The sequence below is a fragment of the Pteropus alecto genome, unplaced genomic scaffold (genome assembly GCF_000325575.1).
Source record: "Pteropus alecto unplaced genomic scaffold, ASM32557v1 scaffold49, whole genome shotgun sequence".
Classification (NCBI taxonomy): Eukaryota; Metazoa; Chordata; class Mammalia; order Chiroptera; family Pteropodidae; genus Pteropus; species Pteropus alecto.
Genome location: NW_006443131.1, coordinates 2,003,813 through 2,024,019, shown reverse-complemented (window position 1 = coordinate 2,024,019; position 20,207 = coordinate 2,003,813). Strand labels below are relative to the sequence as shown.

Below are 20,207 nucleotides of genomic sequence, written 5' to 3'. Positions count from 1 at the left end.
ATGGACTCAGGACTTCCTCCTAGAGTGTCCCCACCTCCCCACGCCCCCACCCGCGCGCACCTGAGCCTGACCACACCCCTGGGAGCTCCCTGGTACCCCTGTTGACCAGAAACGTGCTAGCCTCTCAGAAGGTTCCTCTGCTCCCTAAGCAACTCCCAACCGAACCTCACTGTCCTCTCCTGCCCTCCCACGTGGAGGCTTTCTATGCTCTCCCAGCCCTCACAGCTCAGCAGAAACTCTGGATCTGTCTGTGCCCCGCCCACCCCACTCAGCTTCCAGACCACCATTCTCCTGCCTCTTGGAAACTGGCTGAAGGCTCAGCCCACCTGGCCGGCCCGCCCTCCTCCCCTGTCAGGATTGCCGACCGCCAATCCTGAGACTTGGCCTCATTTACTGAGACTTGGTCACTGGCTCCTGGTCTTTTCCACCCAGGTCCTGTCGTCCCTCTCAGTGACTTCACTTCCCCCCCCTGCCCCCTGCCCTGGCCAGTCCATCCAACTCTGGCCACTCAGTGCCTTGGACACAGATGTCCTCCTCTCGTCCTCAGACCGGCTCCCGTGGACACGCCCTGAGCCTTGTCATCCCCAGGAGCCATTCGACCTGCACATTCTCACAGTCAGCCACACTACCCTCCAAGGTCACTTGTTCAAATACTGCCCAGAGCAGTGCTTCGCTCCCAGGGTCGCCACTAGCCCATGAAGCTCTTTGTATTATATGACACCTGCTCTCCTTCCTGTCACAACCAAGGGGACATCAAATAAGTGAAGATGTGTGCAAAACCTTTGTAAGCTTATAGGGCTGCATAAATGTGAGGCACTATTTTGGGGGGAGAAAGGCTGGTCTGAGGGCTGGGGTGCTGCTGAGCGTGAGGCGGGAAAGGAGGGGAGGAGCAGGGTTGTCTGACTAGAACAGAGACACCCCAGAAGGGAGTCCACAGGGGTCTTGGGGACTGACATCAGAAGCCAGAGATGCCAGACCCCCTCCCCTGATGGGGTCTGGAAGACAGTGGTTGAGGAGCCCTGTGCTGGCCCCAGAGGTCTGGAACACAGTTACCCCTGAGAGTCGCCTCTCTCTAACGGAGCAGACCACCTAAAGAGAGGCGTGCCTCACTGACGCTCAGGACAGCGTGGAGGTCAGGTCGAGGCCAGAGTGAAGGAAGCCTGCTCACTGTCTTAACACCCAGACATGGTCCGTGCCTGCAGGCGACCGCTCCTCAGTTCGCAGAGCCTTGACGAGGTCTCAGCCCTGAGGACCCCACAAAGTGCCCTTCCTGCTGCATGAGCGCAGTCCTGGCCTCCCAGCTCTCCCCAAAGAGCCCCCGTTCATTTACCAATCATTCATTCAGCAATCAGCCACGGAACACTCACCCTGTGCCCAGCTTCTGTCCCTCCTGCTGCTGCCCCCCTGTGGCCACCAGAGGTCTCTGCAGACGGAGCTGTGAGGGAAGTCTCTGGGGGGACACGAGAGAAAAGAACCTGCCGAGTCCGAGCGGCTCCTCCAGACCTGGTCTCACAGCCTAAATGCTGAGCTCGACGAGCCAGAGAGGGAAGCGGTGGGGAGGGGGAAATGGGGGGCTCTCGGTCAGGGGTCAGCAGCCGCGGGCTCTGGTCTCCTCTCTCCCTAGCAAGCTTTGTGACCCTGGACGAGTTGCTTCCTCTCTGGGCCTCAGTGTCCACCTCGGAACAACACAAGAGGTGGTTCTGATACTCTCGAAGGACCGTTCGGGAATGACCTGCTCCGACCCACAAGCTGGGGCCTTCCCGGGCCAGGTGCCCAGGTGGCCAAAATGGGGACACAGAGACTTGAGGAGGAGGAGTCAGCTAAAGGGACACACAGAGGGGCCCTCGGACATTGCTTCCAGCATCCAGGTCGGCTGGCAGGGAGGGGAGGCGTGAGCAGCGGTACCCCACATGTCAAATGTCCACTAGTGTCCTAAAGGCTGCCTGGGGGCCAGGCTTGGTCCACCGTCACCGTCCAGCTGTGACGGGACCTTAAGCAAGTCACCATCTCTCTCAGCTTCTTTGTCTGTAACATGGGGACATCTCTGGCCATCGCTTCTTGGAGGTCTGCTTCTCCGGCGCGGAGGGGCTGCTCTGAAGAGTTGGTGGCCGAGTCGGCGGGGGGTTGGGGGATGGCCATTTCTTCGCAGGTTTCTGCACTGGTCCCTTTATATGAAGCCACATCAGCGGGTCCCAAGGCACAGCCCAGACAAGCAGGCATTTCTGGCGGCTCTGCTTGGCCCTTGGGCAACTGGCCTTCCAGGTCACCATGTAACATGTCCCTCTGCACAGCACAAGCCTTCAGGTTTCTGCCTGTCCCACCCCGGCCCCGTGACCTGTCTCTCTGGCTTGGAAAGGGTCACTCCCTTCTCCCCTCAGGCTCAGTCGAGGGAGAAGGCGAATGCTGGTGAGCCTTTCTCCAAATGGCTGCTGTCCTGGAGAGGAGCGGAGGGGGGTGCGGGGGGGCGGACATGACGGGACACGTAAGAGCAGAGAGGTGCTGTGCTGGAGCGCTGCTCCCTCCCCACCCTCACATCCTGCAAATCAAGCCCAGCAGCTTCCCCCTCCCTCCCGACAAAACCAGCTCGGCCCCTCCTCCTTCCCCAGCATCGCAGGAGGATGCAGTCATCCCTGCCCACCCCCACCCCCACCACGAGGCTGGGAGCTGAGGGTGTCCTTGACTTCTCCCCTGTCCTCGTCCCATCCAAGGCCGGCCCATTCTAATTCCGTCATCTAAATCAGGCCCCGGTCATCTCCCTCCCGAGTCCTTAGCTGACGTCCCCAACTCCACATCTCTTCATTCCATCCTTCTGGCCACCAGCGACACAGGCATCCCTTGCCCCTCGAAGGCTTTCAGGGGCACCCCTCCCCATTTCCTGTGGTAAAGCTCTCCCTTAGACATGCCGCTGGCCTGTGGGAGGATCTGCTTCCTCCCGAACGCGAAATTAGCCCTCTGGCCACTGCCCGTTCCATCCTCCCCTGAGGCTTCAGTCTGAATCCCATCTGAGATCCCCTCCCCATCGCAAATCCTATTGTCCTTTAGGGTCCAGCTCAGAGGCCACTCCCTCCTCCCTCTTCACCTCAGCGGACTTCTCCTTGGCATCATTAAGAGATACTTTTAAAATTCTGCTTTGTGTCGAACTAATAGAGTTAACCTCAGGGACAGGGATCGGGGTCCCCTCAGCACCTGTGTTGGGACTTGGAGGCTGGTTCGCTGTCTCTTCCCTCCCAGCTGCTGCTGCAGGTTTGGGGACCAACACCCTCTCTTCCCACATCAGTAGCTCACAGAGGCCCCAGCTGCCCCCTTAGAGCTTAAGTAAAATAAAAATAAATATTGTCTTTACAGTATTCTGCAGTTTGAGAAAATTTCCATTTATCTTTGAGCGACGCATTTTATCCTCACAACGACCTACGAAGGGGCTATCGACGGTTTCCACTTTAATGAGAAAGCTGAGCCCTCACGTGCCAGGGGCGTCTTGCCCAAGGCCCTAAGCAGGCCGCCGGGCAGCCCCGAGACTCGGTTTCGGATCCCAAAGCCTGCCCAGGCCAAAGGTCTAGTTAGCCAGGAGCTGGGCCGGGCCGCCCCCTGGCCCGGAATAAAGAGCAGTGAGTGAGGAAGGGCCCTGCTTCTGTCCTACATGGGCGGGGCCAAGGGCAGCGACCTTAAGGGAAGACCAGCAAGGGGGCGGCGGGGGGCGGGGAACTCAGACAATGCACGGAGGACTGGTGACAGGGGCTTCTGTGGCTCAGAGGGCCGAGTGGCCAGTGGTGAAGTAGGAGGGGAGGGGAGGGACCTGTTGTCGGCTGGCTTTAGGGCAATAACCACCCCCACCGCACCCCACCCAGTGTCCCTGATCTGCTGTGAGCATGTGAAGTGCGATGGCATCAGGAGAGCCCAGAACAAGACAGGATGAGAAGTCCCCGCACCAGGGTGGCCCTGGGAGGTTCCCATGGCAACAGCCAGCCAGGCCAGCGTCTGTCCCTGGGCCCAGCAGGGGGAGGGGTTCTTGGAACAGTTCTCATAAGGAACACATGCCTCTGACCCTCTAGGAGCTTCCGGTGACCCACCACCAAATTGTAGCCGCCGCCCCCACCCTGTCACCCCAGGATGGGTGGGAGTGGAAGCAGTGGGGAAAGGTGGGGGCCTGGTGGACCTGGGGGACAGGGGGACAGGGAGAGCCAGGGGGCATCGGTGAGAAGGCTGAGCTGAGGTTCAGTGCGGTGGGTGCCTAGAGCCACCCAGAGCGGGGCGAGGCGGAGGAACGAGGGGAGGGGGAGGCGGCACCAGGGACAGCTGGGAAGGGAGAGCTGGGGACTGGTCAGAGGCAGTAGAATTTTCCCATTTGAGAGGGGAAGGCGCGAGAGGGCCTCTCCCCTTCTCTGGTGGTTCCCCCAAGGCCCCTGGAGCTGAGCTCTGACTTGGGGGAGTTCCCAGAGGAAAGGGCAAAAAAGCCTAGCGCTCACCCCGGGGGACCCAGCATTCCCCGGGAGGCCCCACGGGTCTGCCCACAGGCTTCGTGTCCCCCAGCCAGCCAGGAGCTGTCCCCAAGCCCGGTGGGGAGGGGGGAGCACCATCCCTGTCCACCCGCCTTGGCTCATCCACATGCTGGCCCATGATCAAGGACATCCTGGGACCTGGGCACCCTCTCGACGAGCGCTGTTGTGGGTACATGGGTGTGATGGGCATGAGGGTCACCTGCCGGGGCGCCCCAGGGAGATGGTCAGCAGAGTGGCCAATGTCCCTGGGATCCTGGCCCTCCCCGACATGCCCCGTGGGTTCCTGGCTCTTCCCCCCCAACCCCCCCGCGATTTAGCGGTTTCAGAAACCTCCAGCTCAGCATCTCTACTTCCTGAGTGGGTGAGGATGAGGGGGCGCTCAGGGGACTTCCTAGCGTCCCTGAGAGTCCGTTATGCAAACGAAGGAAATGGGCCGTAGAAATGAACCCTACAAGCCCCGAGTGAGAGTCGACGCCCTCTGGGAGCCCGGGGAGGCCAGTTTGTGTTCCCTCCCCTAGGCCCAGACGCAGGATCCTGCCCACCTTCTTCCCGACCCATCCTTTTCCCCACCTGCAGCAGGTGAGCAGGCTGAACAGGGCAGATGGCTTCCTCCTGAGGGACGATGGTCCACAGAGCCAGGACACCAGCTCCACACCCTGGCCTTGGCCGAGCTGTGCTCGCTCCCTCTCCAGGAACAGAAGGCGCGTCCCCAGGGCCCCCGGCCCCTACCGCTGACCCTCTGCCTGGGCGGAAATTCTCCCTCGGGTCACACTGCAGCCCTTCTCCCCACAGAAAGAGTGGTCCCCGGGCCACCCCCAGCCGCCCTCCGCCCCAAGGCCGAATTAAACGAGAGGACACACTCACAGCCCTTAACAGCGAGTGGCCCTGTGTAGTGTCACATACGCACTTGCTATCAGCTGCAGTCCTACCCCGGCCTGAAGGCTCCCTTCCCTTTACCAACCACACTCCTGACCTGAGAAGTCACAACTCGCATCCTGTCCCCTACGCTTGCTTGCGAAGGGACACCCAGGGCATCGACAAGCCCAGTCAGGCTTCCCGAAGCACAGCCCAGGGCGCCTGGGTCTCCCCAGGGAGCTAGCCAGTGGGCAGGCCCGGGTCGGCAGCTGCGGTCAGAGATTTAGGGCATCCAGTAGTGGGGGAGGTGAGGTCTGGAGCAACCGTGGAGCCAGGGCACCACCTAGTGGCCCCCTCACCTCCCCAGGCCGAAGCTTGGTTGTGGGGGGTTCCTCTACCCCACCTCCAAAACCCGGTCAGGAGCGAAATAACTTGAGTGCCAAATGCGGGCCAAGCGTGGCGCTTTCATGGCTGTATTTAGTCCCTCCCCCAGCCCCTCCATCCCTTTTTCAAGAAAAAGAAACACAAGGCTCCCGGAGATCAGCCGGGCCAAGGTCACTCGGCCAGGATCGGAGCCCAGGGCCCAGCGGGCCCAGCGTCCCATACCCTCGCACGTCCCATACCCTCGCAGGGAGCAGGCAGGCAGCTATGAGCCGGGGGAGCGGTTCCGGCCCCAGGGGCCTGAGGCTATGAGGGGTTACAAAGGAAAGGGGTGGGGGAGCGGCAGTACACGACCCTGTGCTTAGACCACCCCAAGTGACACAGCCCATGTGACAGCCTCGCGGCTCCAACAGCATTTTATTGGGATCCGCGTGTGCAGCTCAAACGGGAGGTGAGGCCACGTGGGAAGCCAGGGTGAAAGGGGACTTCGCCCCCTGGGGACAGCTGCCTGCGGATCTAACACAGCCCCAGGGGCAGCCCTGAGCTAGGCCTCAGGCCAGCATCTCTCAAACCCCAGGGGGCACAACAGGGGGTACCCAGAAATGGCCCAGCCTGGGGATGGACACACACACACACACACACACACACACACGGAAAGCTGGGCTTCAGAATCGGAATGCCGCCCCTCACCCCCAAAACACCAGGGCCCCTTTTATACTGCAGTGACACCATCAGACCGCCAAGGGTCATGGCCCTGATTAATTGCATACATTTGCATACATTTGCATAGACAGCAAGGCAGGCCCAGCTGAGGCCTTTTCTAGCAAAAGTGGCACGGTGCAGAGCTGGGTGGTTTCGCTCTCCTCTGTGAAGGTCATCCAATGACAGAGACCAAGCCAGGAGACATGGCAGTTCAACAGTCCCCAGGGGTCAGATAACCGCCTCCTCAGCCCCTGAGGTGGTGGCTGTGCTCCTCCCGGGGTCCCACAACTCTGGGGCTCGCAAAGTGTTTGTCCTTCTTCCGGGACCTGAGGGGAGACACGGGGTGGAGACAGAAAGTGGCCTTTGCAGGTCAAAATATGTGATGAAGAGGGGCTCTCTGAGGAGAGGGGGCCCCGTTCTTCCCAAGGCAGCCAACACAGGCAGCCAACACTCATCACACTGGGAGCCAGGCCTGCGCTCCCAGGATAGAGGTGACATGTCCCTTACCCCTGGGCCATGCGGGATGGGCAGGATGGGGCCCAGCCCAAAGGGGACCCCCCGGGGCTGCTCCGGGCAAGCAGGGCAGCCTCCAGGAAGTTCCTACAGGGAAGCCAGTGCGGGGCTAAAAGTGGGGATAAGGCCTCGAGCTGAAGACCCCAGACTCACTCGGGGCAGAGCTCCTTCAGACCCCCGCCTCCTGCTCCTTCCTCTGTCCCGCACTCCACGCCCCCACTCCCCCATAGCTGCTCACCTCTTCTTCAGGGCTTTGTCTCCAAAGAAGTGACGGAAGATGAAGTCCTCGAAGTCATCCACCTCATCATCGTCACCTGTGTGTCTCACGGCCACCTCCTCCAGGCTGTCCTCCAAGGCATCCACAAAGTCCCGGAAGCGGAGGCGGTCGTGGCGAAACACGCCATCCTCGCCGAAGTAGGCAGGCGAGAGGGGCAGCTCCTCAGTCAGCTGCCCGGCCCAGGGCAGCCGCGCCAGGTACGTCCTCAGCAGAGAGGCCAGCTCCTGCCGCCGCACCGGGGCCAGCTCCACGCCGAAGAGCGCCAGGCCCTCCTGCCGGGCACACTCGAGCACGCCTGAGCAGCCCTGGGGCGCCCGGTACTTGTGCCTGGACAGCTCTGCCCAGAGTGGCAGGGGACCGTGCCCGTCTTCAGCCCCCTCCTTCCCCCGCGGGTGCTTCTGCCGTTCTCTGGAGGGGTGGGGGCTCCCGCTTTTCCTGGGGGGCTCCTCGGGGCCCCGCCGCCTACCATCCTTCTTGCTGCCCCACTCCTCCGCCCTCGGCTTGCCCTCCCGCCACCGCCCTGCTGGCTCCCTGTCCCACCCACCCCCCCAGCTCTTCTTGCTTTCCCGGCCAGATTCCTCCTTTTCCTGCTTCCAGTGCTCAGCCTTCCGGGCCCCCCGCCCAGCCCCCCACTTCTCCTTTCCGCCGCGCTCTCTGGAGCTCTGGAAGGGGAGCCCGTGATGCCAGGCCTCCGACGCATTGGCAGAGAGCCCAGGGTGCTGGCCCCAGCCCTCCGGGCCCTGCAGCTTCTGGGCCAGGCCCGTGTGGGCTGGGTCCCCGCGGCCTGCGTCCCCCACGCCCCGCTCCAGGTCCTGCACAGACCCCAGCAGCCGCTGCTGCCTCTCCAACGCGTGCCTCAGTGCCTGGACCTCCGCCTCTAGCCCTCCCTTCTGCTGCGGGAAGCCAGGTCCCGGCTCCTGCCCCCTGGGGCCTTCCTCCTTGGTGACCCTGCCACCCTGCGGGCCTCTGCCCCAGCTGAGGCACACCCCGTCTGTGCCCCGGACGCAGTCGGCCTCCAGCCCCTGGAGCCGGGCCCGCAGCTGCTGCAGCTCGGCCTCCAGGGCCCGCTGGGAGGCCTGGCCGCGCTGCACGGCCCCACGGAGCTGGGCGTTCTCCTCCTCCAGCCCCGTGGGCTGGCGCATCAGGCTCTGAAGCTCTTCCTTCTGGGCCTGGAATGGACACGGGGTGGGGGGCACACAGGAGGGTCCTCTCAGGAGGGGCCCGCTGCCTTCTACCCCAGTCCCGCTCCAGGATGGGGAGCAGGTGGCCCAAGCCTCTTTTACGGCCTGGGACATTTGAAGGATGTGGTTCTCATCCTCCTTCCCATCTGCAGCCTGCACCAGACTCGGGGGGCCCCAAATTCCATCACAAGCCTCAGCTGCTTCGTCCTTATAAAAGCCCACACTCTGAGTCACCTAAGGACATCCAGTACGTGGCACTCGTCACCCTGCTTCCCTCCTCCAGCCCGGAGCAGACGTTATTAACCGACAGAGCCTCGTTCGCTGGCGCCCTGGCTGGTCCTTCGATCCTTCCCCACACAGTGCTCCCTGCAGACCACGCCAGTCAGAGGCGGCACGCCCATGACACAGCGACGCCGGCCCCGTCCTAAACCCGAGCATGAGGAGTGGGAGGGGACCTAGGACAGTGACCTGAGTGCAGTGGGAAAGGGCCAGGGTCAAGGCGTGCGGCTAAACACAGGGAGCTTCTTCTGGGGGAGGGCACCAGGACAGACGCCCGGCCCGGCCCGGCCCGGCCCGGCCCCTCCCGCCCACCTGCAGCTGGGCCTGCAGCAGCCGGATGTCCTGGTTCTCCTTGGCCAGCTTGTCCAGCAGAAGGGCCATGTTCTGCAGGTCGGGGACACTGTCAGGGAGCGCTGAGGCCTGCAGCTGCTGCCGTAAGCCATCCTGAGGGCACAGGAGCCGGCTACCCACCCTGCCCCACGCCCAGGCCGTCCTGAATGCGCCCCCCCCAGGCCTACACACTGATGGACACGTTCACGCCTACCTGCCCATCCCCCACGGCGCCCAGCATCCCAGCACCCAGCACGGCATCTGGGGAGACCCGCGGTTCCACTTCCTCAGCGGGCCCTGTGGGGAAGCGACGTCTGAGACCAGCCCCGAGGCACACGGAGCCCACTCTTTCTCTCTCTCTCACACACACACACACACACACACACCTCTCCTGCCTTGGACCCACCCACGCGGAGAGCTCCAGCCAGCGACAGCCCAGGGTTATCCCGAGCACCCGACAAGGCTTCACTGAGCGGTTAGGGTACAGCCTCCAGCCCCCCTGCGTCTGACCAGAGAGCCGCCCCCTCAGCCTCCTTCAGGACGGGGGAGGCGGACACGAGGGAGCAGCGCCCTCCCCACTCACCACTCTCGGAGTCGGAGTCGGAGAGGCCACCTGAGGACACAGACAGAGGCATGGCGAGGCCCGGAGGGGAGCGGAGGGCAGGAGGGGCTGAGGCGGGGGGTGGGCGGGGGCGCCACTCACCAGAGAGGAGAAGGACCCCCAGGCCCAGCAGAACCAGGGCCCCGAGGAGGCACATGTTGAGGGAAAGGCCCAGCTCCTCACAGGCTGCAGAGGGCTGGGGTCCCGGGCCCGCCGTCGCCTCAGCCCCTCCACGTCCACATCCGTGTCGTCCTCGCTGCTGGTGCAGTGGGCCTGCCCCTCAGCCCAGGCTGCAGGAGGGGCAGAGGCGGTGAGGCCACTGCAGAGACGGGACCCAGCGGGGAGCGGACGCGGAGAGGCCCCCAGCCCTGGCCGCAGAGAGGGGCAGGTGGAGTCGATGACCGCCAGCCCAGGCTGAGGCAGGGGCCAGTCCTATCCGTCTACAAACTACAAAGGCGGCTTCCCGCCTAAAAGCACCTACCTTCCCCCCATGTCGAGCTCCATCACCGCCTCCCTGTCCGTCCTAGCTCTGGCCACTCCTGCTCGGACCCTCCCTGCTCTTCCCAGTCGCAAAGGTGGGTCTCCCGCCACCATCTCGGCTCCCCTCAGTGTGCACAGTCACCCACTGTCTCAGCCACACCGCAGACGGCCCCCACAGGAGACGACTCCCTAACCCGTCACACCTGACCTGGCCTCCCAGAGCTCCAGGCCTCGACGCCTGCCTGCCCGCTAGTCACCTCTACCTGGGTGTCCCTCAGGATCAAGTACTCAACACGCTGCCCTCCCCACTGGTTCCCTTCTGCTGCCCCCCAGTCCGGGGAAAGGCACACCGCCGCCATCCAGCCAACCCGGCCTTCACCCCGCACCCAGACACCACGCGCCTCGTGTCTGCCTCAGTCCAGGTCCTCGGGGGCTTTGCCTGACCACTGCAGGTGCCTCGCCTCCTGAGTGGCCCGGACCCGGCCTCGCCCCGGCCCTGTCGCCTTTGACCGAGATAGATCACCCTCGGCACAGCCTCCTTAGCACGGACAGGCAGCCCCAGGCCTTTGCTGATGCTGCAGCACGGGCCTGGAACGTTCCCTTCATCCTACCTACCTCCCAAAAGCCTACTCTTTGCTCCGGGCTCCACGTAAGCGTCATCCCCAATGGGAACCTTTCCCCAGCTGTCCCTACCTCTCCTTTCCGCTCTGCCTGCCCCCCGCTGAACGGCCCTCCCCTCCTGTGGGGACACCTCCCTTTGCACCCCTCACAGGGCTGACTTCCACCTTGGCTCAGTCTGGTCTGCCTTACATAGGCCTTGAACCACCCCACCCCCGCCTCCCCCGGGCCCTGACCTGCCACATAGAAGGGACTCGGGGAAAGACAGCTGACTCTAGAGGCACGACGAGGAGCCCCCATGGCAGAGAGAAAGGGTCAAGCAGACCTGGACCCTGCCACTTACAGCTGTATGACCTTAGCCAAGTCATTTAACCTCCCTGAACCTCGGTGTCCTCAGGGATGGTGAAGACCCCCTGACGTAACTTAGGGCCAAGCTACTACGTCCTCGGGCCTGGCCCAGAGCCGTGCTCAGCAGTGATGGCTAATCCTACTCCCACACCTCCTAGAAGGACAGTGACAGAGGGGACGAGGAGGGCTCTCACCTGCGCTGGCGGATGAGGGCAGGCTCTGTTGCGGGCTCTGGCCCTCCAGGTCCTGTGTGTCCGGTGCCAGGTCTGCAAGCACGGGGGTCTCCTCCAGGTCTCCCTGGGCCGCTGTGTCTCCTAGGCCCGGGGACGCCACACCACGACCATCCTCGTCGGGGACATCCTGCTGCAGACACAGCCGTGAGCAGCTCCTGGCCCTCCCCACTTCCTTCCCTCCCCAAGGGACGGTCCTCACCTTGACCTCAGCCTCTTCTGGCAGGACGGCGTCAGACCGGGCGCTCCCACTCGGGAAGATGGTCTCTGCGATGGCAGAAAGGGCTGAGGAAACCACCGCGGCCCCCAGCGGAGCTTCCCGCACAGCCCTCGGGCCCCCGCGGGCCCCGCCGGGTCGGAAGGGGCAGGGAAAAGCCGGGAGAGAGTGAAGGAAGAGCCGAGACCGACGTGGGAGACTAACCGGCCTCCCTTCTCCTGAGGGAACTGGGGACCCCAGAACACAGAGGGTGATGACGCCGCCCCACCCTCAGCAAGGCCCTGTTACCTGCGCCATCCGAGGTCCCATCTAATTCTTCACTATCTGCCTTGAAGGGGCTCCGAGGGGCCTGGGGCGCGCTCTGAAGTTCCGGGCCCACCCTGGATTCCGGGCCCAGGGTCTCCACAGGCAGGCTCTGTGGGGAGGGGCACAAGCAGGAGGTGCTCCAGGGGAAGGACAAAATCAGGAGCACGGGGTGCCTGCCGGGGTCCCTGAGACCGGCTGCACTGCCCAGGAACCCCAAGCCGCACGTCACAGAAACAGCGGTCCAGCAGTGAGCTGACTCGAGGTGGGCGGCTCAGGGGGTGTCACGTCTGGCCCTTCCCTAACCTCGCCAAGTTTCTGTGAAACGAGGAGGCACCAATGGGCTGAGGCACCGGACCCCTGTACGAACCTGCCCCCCACCCAGAAGCTGGCTAGACAGAGCTCCCTCCCCACAAACGACCGACCCAATTGTCGGCTGGGAGGTGGGAGGATGGCGAGAGCAAGGTCCGCTGGGTCAGGAACCTGAGCGCCCCAGTCACGATCCCCACGGGCCACCCGCCTCGCTTAGCTCTCCCAGTGGCCGCTCCCAGAGGCCCAGACACCCGGCCACAGACAGTGTGTCCCCGTGGTGCTCCCAGCTGGGCTGTCCAGGCTCAGCCCCTCCTCTCTGCACACTCCGCCTCAGCAGGTCCCCCGCCCGCTCATCCCATCCCCGGCTCCCGCCATCCCTCCAGGAATAAGCACGCTTCTTTGCAATTTTCAAACCCTTTTTCGCTCACGGCCACCTCCACGAGGCAAGAATCGCAACCCCCTTTTATAGGGGAGGACACCGAGGTGAAATGCCCCACTGTCAGCAAAGGCACCCCAGGGCTCTGGCTGAGAGCAGGGTGCCCGTCCTCCTCCACCGGTGAGCCCCAGCCTGTTGGTCCTGCTTGAGTGTCACCCCGAGGTCAGCTTCCTCACCCCCGATGGGCTCCTCCGGGGCAAGGGACTCCATGCCCTAACTCAGCTCCTCAGCTTCTCCCCTCCCAGCGGATCAAGCCCCTGGGGCTTGGAGTCCGTAACAAACTTCCTCCAGCCCCTAGGTCCCCGTTCTGCCTTTTCAGTGGCTTTGGCAGCACAGGGCTGCACTGGGCTTCAGTCCCACTAACTGCTACCTGGATGGCAGGCTCTCTCCCCGGGACTGACCGAGCCCACGCACTGGCTCCCCCTTGCCTAAGACGGCAAGTGTCCTGACACCCACTCGGGGCCCTCCGGTGACTTTGCATAGGGATGAGGCCTGAGCTGGCCCTTCGGCCTCTGCCCCCAACCTCACTCGGCACTGTCTGACCCACGTCGCCCCCTCAACCACCGGGCCCCCTCGCAGTCTCCTCCGGAAAGCCTTTCCCATTGCGGCCTCAGAACCTCCGCTCAGGCTCAGGCTGGTCCCCCCACCCCTCTCAGCTTGCCCCAGGGGTGCCCTGCTTTCCGGGCATGGTCCTGGGGGCCTGATCCCCCGCCCCCACTACTAGAGCTCCTCTCCCAGTAGCGGGGGCGGGAAGCAGGGGGCCGCCAGAGCCGGAAAGCGCCCTGCAGGAATCCCGCTTCCACGGGCCCCCAGGCCCGCTTCTCCTACCTCTGGGCCCGCGAGCACCCAGCTATTGTCCGAGTCTGGGCAGGAGGCCATAGTTGCCAAGGTCCCCGAGGCTGCTGTGGTGTCACCTGCGGAGAGAAGGTCCCCTCAGGGAAGGCAGGAAGCAGGCAACAGCCCTGGGTTCCGAAGTAGCTTCTAGAAACAGCCTGGTTCCAGGCCTTCTGACCCTAACACCTCAGCGCTTCTGGGCAGTGCCCGCCCTGCAGATCAGAACCTGCGACAGCCAGAGTAGCTTGGCTGTCCCGGGAACAGCGGGGCCTTGGGAAACCGAACTGACCTTGAGAGGTCAAGGAAGCAAAGGACGGGAAGGGCTCTGGGGAATAACCCGGCCAACTCTCTCACGCTGTGGTCAGGGCAGAGGAAGCCCAGAAAGGTACTGGTCTGACTCACAAAGACCAGCAGGGAAGAAGAGTGGGGAAGACGGCCCAGCCCTCCCTTCACCGCCCCAGGCTCCCCCACAGTCGCTCCGTCCTCCCCCAGGGCTGAGAGGACGAGTCCCCACGCCCCCTTCGGCCCTGCCTCCCGGAGCCCCGCCATCGGTCCTCTGCGTGGTCTAGTTCTCCACGCTGGCCGCCCACTGGAGTCGCCTAAGATCCTGATTCAACTGGCGTCAGGCTCAGGCACAGGTCTTTTTAAAAACCTCCCAGATAGACAAAAAGCAAACTAAAAAAAAGGAAGAAAAGAAAAATAAAATAAAAATCCTCCCAGGCGATTCGCGTGCAGCCGGGGCTGAGAACCGGCATTGCTGAGCTCCATCTGGACGAACCTTCGGCGGCTCTCCCGTCGCTCTCGCCCCGATTCTAAATTCTCTTCCCTTCTCGGCGGTCCCCAGAGTTTCACCTCAGGGAACCTGAAGGTGACTGGGAAAAGGGCTTTAGGCAGCTATCACGTGGAAAGACTACGGCCGGTAAAGCGGGGACAAAAATCGGGGCTGTGGTCCGGCCCGGCCGACCTACGGTGACTCGGTGACTCGGCAGGTGGGGCTGGGAACTCTCTCCAGCCTCCAGAGCCTGAAGTGCGGGGTGAGAAGAGAGGGGCCTACCCCGCCATCCAAGGCTCAGACTGTCCCCTCGGGTCCTAGGATAACGGATGATGCCTGACTGAGGGGCTGGAAGGGTGACAAGTGAGGGAGAACTCGGGAACCCTGGGACACGGGAGCGAGCTTGGGCGGACAGACGGCAGGCCCACCTCGGGAACCACACGCTGTTCATGCCCCTGAGTGACATATAAGTCCTGCACGGTGCCCTGCTAACCTCCCATGGCCCTTCGAGAACCCAGCTGGGACAGAGCCGTGTCCTCCCGGATGCCCACGCCTCCCAGACACACACCCATCCCACAAGGAGACAGGAGAGAGCTGTGAAGATTCCCCGTACCAAATCCACGGGACACCCCGATCGGCTTCTACCGGCATCCAGGGGCCACCCTTGTGCCGCCTCTGCTCTCGGGCCCCTCCCCCGCTGCCATCCTCTCCCCATCCCCAGTTGCTGCGTGTGACTGATGACAGGTGGTGGCAGGAAGGAAGTGGCAGCAGCTCAGGCTGAAGTCCCTGTTTATCCCTGGCTATGTACAGCCTGCTCAGGTCCTCCAGAACCAGGAACCATGGCAACCAGTGATGTCAGACCCAGTGTCTCCATGGAAACCAGAAATGGTATTTGGGTCAACAAGACAAACGCTTGTGAGACCCAAACAGGAGACAGACTGGAACCCCTGCACTCGGGGTTCTAAGCCCTGGCACCTCTCTCTTGGTTGGGTTCTCCCAAGATCCCAAAAGATCCCGTCCTCCCAAGCAACCTCCCACCGCCTTATTAGGAAGTCCCTTCCTCCTGCTCTCTAATCTGCACCCTTCTGCCTGGGTCCTCACATCTCTTCCTTCTCATCCACCACTTGGAAGGAAACGCACCTCCGCCCGCCCCCTCCTCCGCTACCCCCTGGCTTCTCCCGCCCCCCGCAGGACAGAACAAAAACATCCTCTAAGGATTGTCAGACGCTTCTGCTATTTCTAAAACACAGCTAAAGAGGGAGCTCTCCCACTCCGTACAAAGCTGGGAAGTCTGGTCTGGCTCACTGCAATCCCTCTAAGAGCTGTACCCCTACACCTCTAAAGCAAATGACCTAGGGCCGCAAGTCCTTGCCTGGGGGACTCAGAGCGAGTTCCTGTTTTGGAAACAGCCGTCCATGGTCCCCCTTCCCCAGGCCGGCAGTGACAAGCAGCTCCGTGGGTCCCTGGCGGAGGCCAACCCTTCCTCTCCCGTGACACTCCGCCCCCCAGCAGACCCAGGGCCCTCTCCCCGTTAGGGGTTTACCTGGCCCAGCTCTCGCCTCGGTCTGCAGCTGAACTTGTTGCTGCCTCCCCTGATTCCCAGCCTCTGAAAAGAGGGCGGTCATGTGACCACGGTTTGGCCAATGGGAAGTCAACTTCCCTGAGGGGGCGGAAACTTTTGGCCAATGAGAGCTGGCGTTGAGAGCCAGGGGCGGGGAAGGGGGGAGCTGCACGGCCCTTAAACCTGGGCTAACCTTCCGGTGGGGATTGGGGTTCCAGCAAACTGAATTTTGGGTGACCTTATCTCCTTTCTCAGTGTCTAGTTCCTAGAGGGAAGACTCCAAACTGAAAGACAAAGGGTGGCATCTTCCAAGACGACAGGGACAGGGGCCAGATTGGTCCCAGGACAGACAGAAACAGCTGCAGGCTGGGGGAGGGGAGGGTGGCCAATCGTGGGTTGGAAATAGCCGTCCCGCCCCCCTCCCCACCCTGCTCCAGTGCAGGCTGCTTAAGGATGCCACTGCTACTACTTTAAAAGAGGGGTCTCAAAACAACCCAAACTGGCATCTGCTAGACCAGGGGCAGCCCCTTCCTCCACCCTTGGAGCTACGCTTGACTCCTAATCCAAACAACTGGGGGCTGGGGGGTGGGCGCCAAACCCAGAGCCGCTAACTTGGCACTTGTCTCCCTGAGGCGTTGGAGCCAAAGCTCCCACTTGGCTCCAGGCCCAGCCCAGGAATGTGCTCAGAAAAGAAACCGGTCCTCAGCAGGGACACGGGTGGGTGGGGCACACAAGACTCCTGGGGCTGGGTGGCTTGTACCAGGGCCAGCTCCAGGGCCCAATCTTTCTGCTATTCTCATTAACAGGGGCCCTCAGCCCTGCCCCCCAGGTGCCCTTCCCTGTATGAATGGTTCATTCCAACCTCAGCACAGGAACAGCAAGGAGTCCCTGTCTGGATTTTCAAGTCATTTTATTAACCCAACGGTACAAAAGACCCCCACCACTGCATCTCTGCCGCCCCTACTTTCTTCCAAAAAGTAGTGGAGTGAGGGACTGAGCAGACGTGTCCCCCAAGAACCACTTTACAAAATGCAGAAGGGGGGAAGACGGCACAAAAATAGCAACAGATAAGAGGGGCAAACAGAACCACAAACACAACTGCAGTTGAGCGGCGGGGGGCTGCCCTCTCTGCTGTCTTAGAGTGGGAGGGGGCACTGGAAGAGAGCCCAGAGCCGCTCCTTTATTCTTCAGCCTCCAAGGCTGCTGACCGGGTATTCACGTGCCTGCGTGTGCTGGGATCCAGGGGACCACCAACTCCCCTGGGGCCATGCCCGGCCCGCCTTCCCCACCCCGAGGAATGTGCGCACACACTGTGCTGTGCAGAATAGCAGTTGTGAGGGGCTCCTGGTCAAGCCCCAGGCCCATCTCTGGCAGATAGTGCTTCACAAATAAAAACAAAGCCCAGTGCAGGATTCTGGCTGACAGGTACGAGAGCTGCTCGCTCACCAGGCCCAAGATAGAAAGAATCGCAAGGAGGGAGAACACCCAGTTCCCAGACTGCTTCTCTACCTCGGCGATGAGGGTCTCACGCCACCCCCAAACCCCACCCCAGGCTGTGACGGGGATCCCGGCATCAGGAGAAATGAGGTATGAGGGCTCTGCACCCTTCTCAAGCTTGCCTTCGATCAAGCCAGGGAGTGAAGGCCCAAGAAGCTGAAGCCCATCGCTGACGGGTGGGGGCGGGGGGCACCGAGTCCAGGCTCCCGGGGCTGTCCAAACTTAACTTCACATGTTCTGGTCTGTCAGACCACATATCCCAATTTTTGGCAAAATGGTCATTAGGAGAAAAGCACAAGAGAGGCTGAGAAAGGACCAGTGACTTTGGTATGAGGGAGGTATGTCCCGACCGTGTCTCTTACCCACTGTCGAAGCCCCAAATCACCAAGAAGGGCCGTGGCCGAGAACTCTCTTGCTTCGTTAAGCTATTTGGTTCTGAGGGGGAGGAGTCCAGCCAGTATCAGAGGAGGCAAGGGGAGGGTGGGAAAAAGGAAGATTCCCCCGTGACCCCCTAAAGCTGTCTCCCAGAGCTCACGGGAGGGCTACTGCAGCGATGGGAAGGGACCCCCAACTCCTCAGGCCAGAAACCTGTTAACTCTTAAACTCCAAAAACTAAGGCTGGAGCTGTGGGGCTGGACAGGAGTGTTAGGCACGGGTGTTGGGACCGCCCATCATCCGCAGAGGGGACCCTCCTGCCCTCCAGATGTTCCCCCGGCCTCTCTTCTCTCGCAGCCATGTCCTTAGGCCTCCAGAGACAGCCACCGAAACATGGCTCCGCTCGGCGGGGCTTTGGTTTCCCAGATCTCCGTAGATCTCAACGCGAAAGTCTCCGGAAAAGTGAGCGATCCAGGCTCCTCCGCCCGCCCACCTGAGTTCCTCTTCTGCCCCCAGGAGCCACTGCGTTTCTGCCCCCAGGGGGATGGGAAGCCAGTGGCAGCAAGGACCCAGAGCCAGACAGGGACACAATCACCCTGGAAGAGCAGGACGGGACTTCGCTTCCCTGGGCCGCTTTGCCAGCATCACCCGTCGTTGGCAGCCACCAGCTGCCCCATGCCCTCGCGGACGTAGACAGACTGGATGTCCTTGGTCTTGAGGCAGAGGTCGCAGGCCCAGACGGCGGAGGCCTCGGTGGTCAGCAGCCCGTAGGCGCTCTCGGTCATGCCCGTGCACTCGCGGTGAAACCACTTCTGGCACGAGGCCTCGCACAGGATGGCGTCCTGGTCGTCGTTGACCTCGCTCCGGCAGGCGCCGCACGGGTACACCAGGCCGGGAGGGGGCTGGGGCCCCGCGCCCCCACCTGCCTTACCGGGGGGTGCCAGGCTGTTGGCATCCGGCGTGCCGCCCCCCCGCCCGCTGCTGTTTGGGGGGAAGCTGGGCTGGTTCCCATTAACAGTGGCGGCCGGGGGGCCCGAGGGAGGCTCCTGCGGGAAAGCAGTGGGAGCAGGCGGGTTCGGGGGCTTCCCCCCATCCTCCGCACCAGGGCCCGGAAAGCCGGGGTCCGGGCCGGGGAAGGGACTGGTGTTGGGGGGCAGGCTGGGGAGCCCCTGACCGGGTCTCTGGAGAGGAGAAGGGCCAAAAGGCGCCCCTGGCTGGGCGAAGCGCTGGGGGAGAGTGGGGGCGCCCAGCTCCCCTCGAGAAGGCTGTCCCATGGTGGGCGAGATCATGGGGCCAAACCCCCCCACCGGGCCTGGCATCATCTGTCCACCAGGAGGGCTGAAGCTCTGGCCCAGGGGCTGGCTGAAGGGCTGGCTGGGGAAGCTCATGCTGCCGGGGGCTGGGTAGGCCGGGCCCTGAGGGGGCATGTTGAAAGCAGGGCCCATAGGGCTGGGAGGGAAAGGGGGTGGCTGTCGCCGGAGAGGCTGGGGACCCCCTCCACCCCCAGTGCCGTAGCCTGGGGGCACCTGGCCTGCCATGCCCCCCTGGACACGGAAGCCTCCAAAGGGGACAGGACCGCCAAGGAAGGGAGGAGCAGTGCCCCCCACCTTAGGGGCTCCGAAGTCATCCTCGAATGGGTTGGATGCAACCAGGTGATCCACCATGGGAGTCGGGGGCGGCGCGAACTCCGTCAGATGCGAGTAGGCAGGACCCTAGCGGGGGACAGAGAGGAAGGGGTTATGGAGGGAGGCACCAGAAACACAACGCACACCTTGGAGGCTGGATCCAGCCCACTCAGATCTGAAGCCAAGACGGACCCGAGGATGCGACAGAGAGCGGAGGACGGCGTGCACTTGAACACGATCTCTGGCACCCCGAAAAGGTAAATGGCCAGTGGTGTCATCGTGAGGGCCCCAGGACAGGAAGAATGGGAGAGGAAGGTTCTACTCCTGACTGATGAGACCTTTGCCAAATCATCTCATCCCCCGCCCCCTTTTGTCAGCGAGTTGAAGGAAAGAACCAGAAAGGGAGAGGAACGGCTTTCTCTTGTCCCTACCCCTGACCAAGACACGAACACGCTGGAGTGAGAGGGGAGCGGGGAAGGGGCTGCTGGGAAGGCCTGCGCGCCCCCCACCATTCACCTGAGTGTTAGACTTCCTTCGCTTCTTTTCTGGGCTCTTCATCTGCAAACCTGGGGGAGCAGCAAAGGGCAGACACGAACAAGTTCCCCTGAGGCCTCCCCAACCCCCCTCCTCCCACGCTCGGAGCAAGGCTTCCAACTCCACCGTCCGCTGCTCGTTTACTTAACAAACACTGACAAAAGTGGAGTATGAAAAATACTTGTCCGACCACCCTCTCAGCTGCCTCTTCCTTTCAACGAGACATCCCACGTCTTGACACCCAGACTCTCAAGTGGCTCCTGAATTCCACATGCCCCCAAACCCTAGGGTCCTCAATCTATGACACCTGACCCCAACCCCTGTAGGGGTTCACCCACCCACCCTCTTCGGGGCCCTGGGCCTAAAGACCCCCGCTTCCCCGCGCCCGCCAGGCCCCCCTCCGAGGTCCCCAAGTCCCGGGCGTCTCCAGCCCCCGGCCCTCTCGGCGCC

The 20,207-nt window shown here is 62.7% G+C and overlaps 2 protein-coding genes across 2 annotated transcripts; both read right to left on the bottom strand.

Moving 5' to 3' along the window:
- Positions 1–6,130: 6,130 nt before the first annotated feature.
- Positions 6,131–15,804, bottom strand: PBXIP1 (PBX homeobox interacting protein 1). The gene is given in 12 exon segments (XM_025040856.1): positions 6,131–6,760; positions 7,186–8,393; positions 8,997–9,128; positions 9,229–9,311; positions 9,598–9,627; positions 9,718–9,795; positions 9,798–9,905; positions 11,256–11,421; positions 11,494–11,558; positions 11,797–11,923; positions 13,388–13,473; positions 15,709–15,804. Coding segments are annotated over 12 exon segments (2,247 nt in total). The 5' UTR covers positions 15,791–15,804; the 3' UTR covers positions 6,131–6,678.
- Positions 15,805–16,619: 815 nt separating this feature from the next.
- Positions 16,620–20,097, bottom strand: PYGO2 (pygopus family PHD finger 2). The gene is made up of 2 exons (XM_006923555.3): positions 19,740–20,097; positions 16,620–19,310 (listed from the first exon to the last, which is right to left on the bottom strand). Exons 1-2 carry the CDS (start codon positions 19,779–19,781, stop codon positions 18,243–18,245), a joined length of 1,110 nt encoding a protein of 369 aa, XP_006923617.1. The 5' UTR covers positions 19,782–20,097; the 3' UTR covers positions 16,620–18,242.
- Positions 20,098–20,207: the final 110 nt, after the last annotated feature.

Excerpts from the sequence above, each read along its gene's own strand:
- PYGO2 (XM_006923555.3), bottom strand. The coding sequence starts at position 19,781 with ATGAAGAGCCCAGAAAAGAAGCGAAGGAAGTCTAACACTCAG. Across the intron at positions 19,311-19,739 it reads GAAGGAAGTCTAACACTCAG|GGTCCTGCCTACTCGCATCT; the intron begins GTGAATGGTGGG and ends GTCCCCCGCTAG.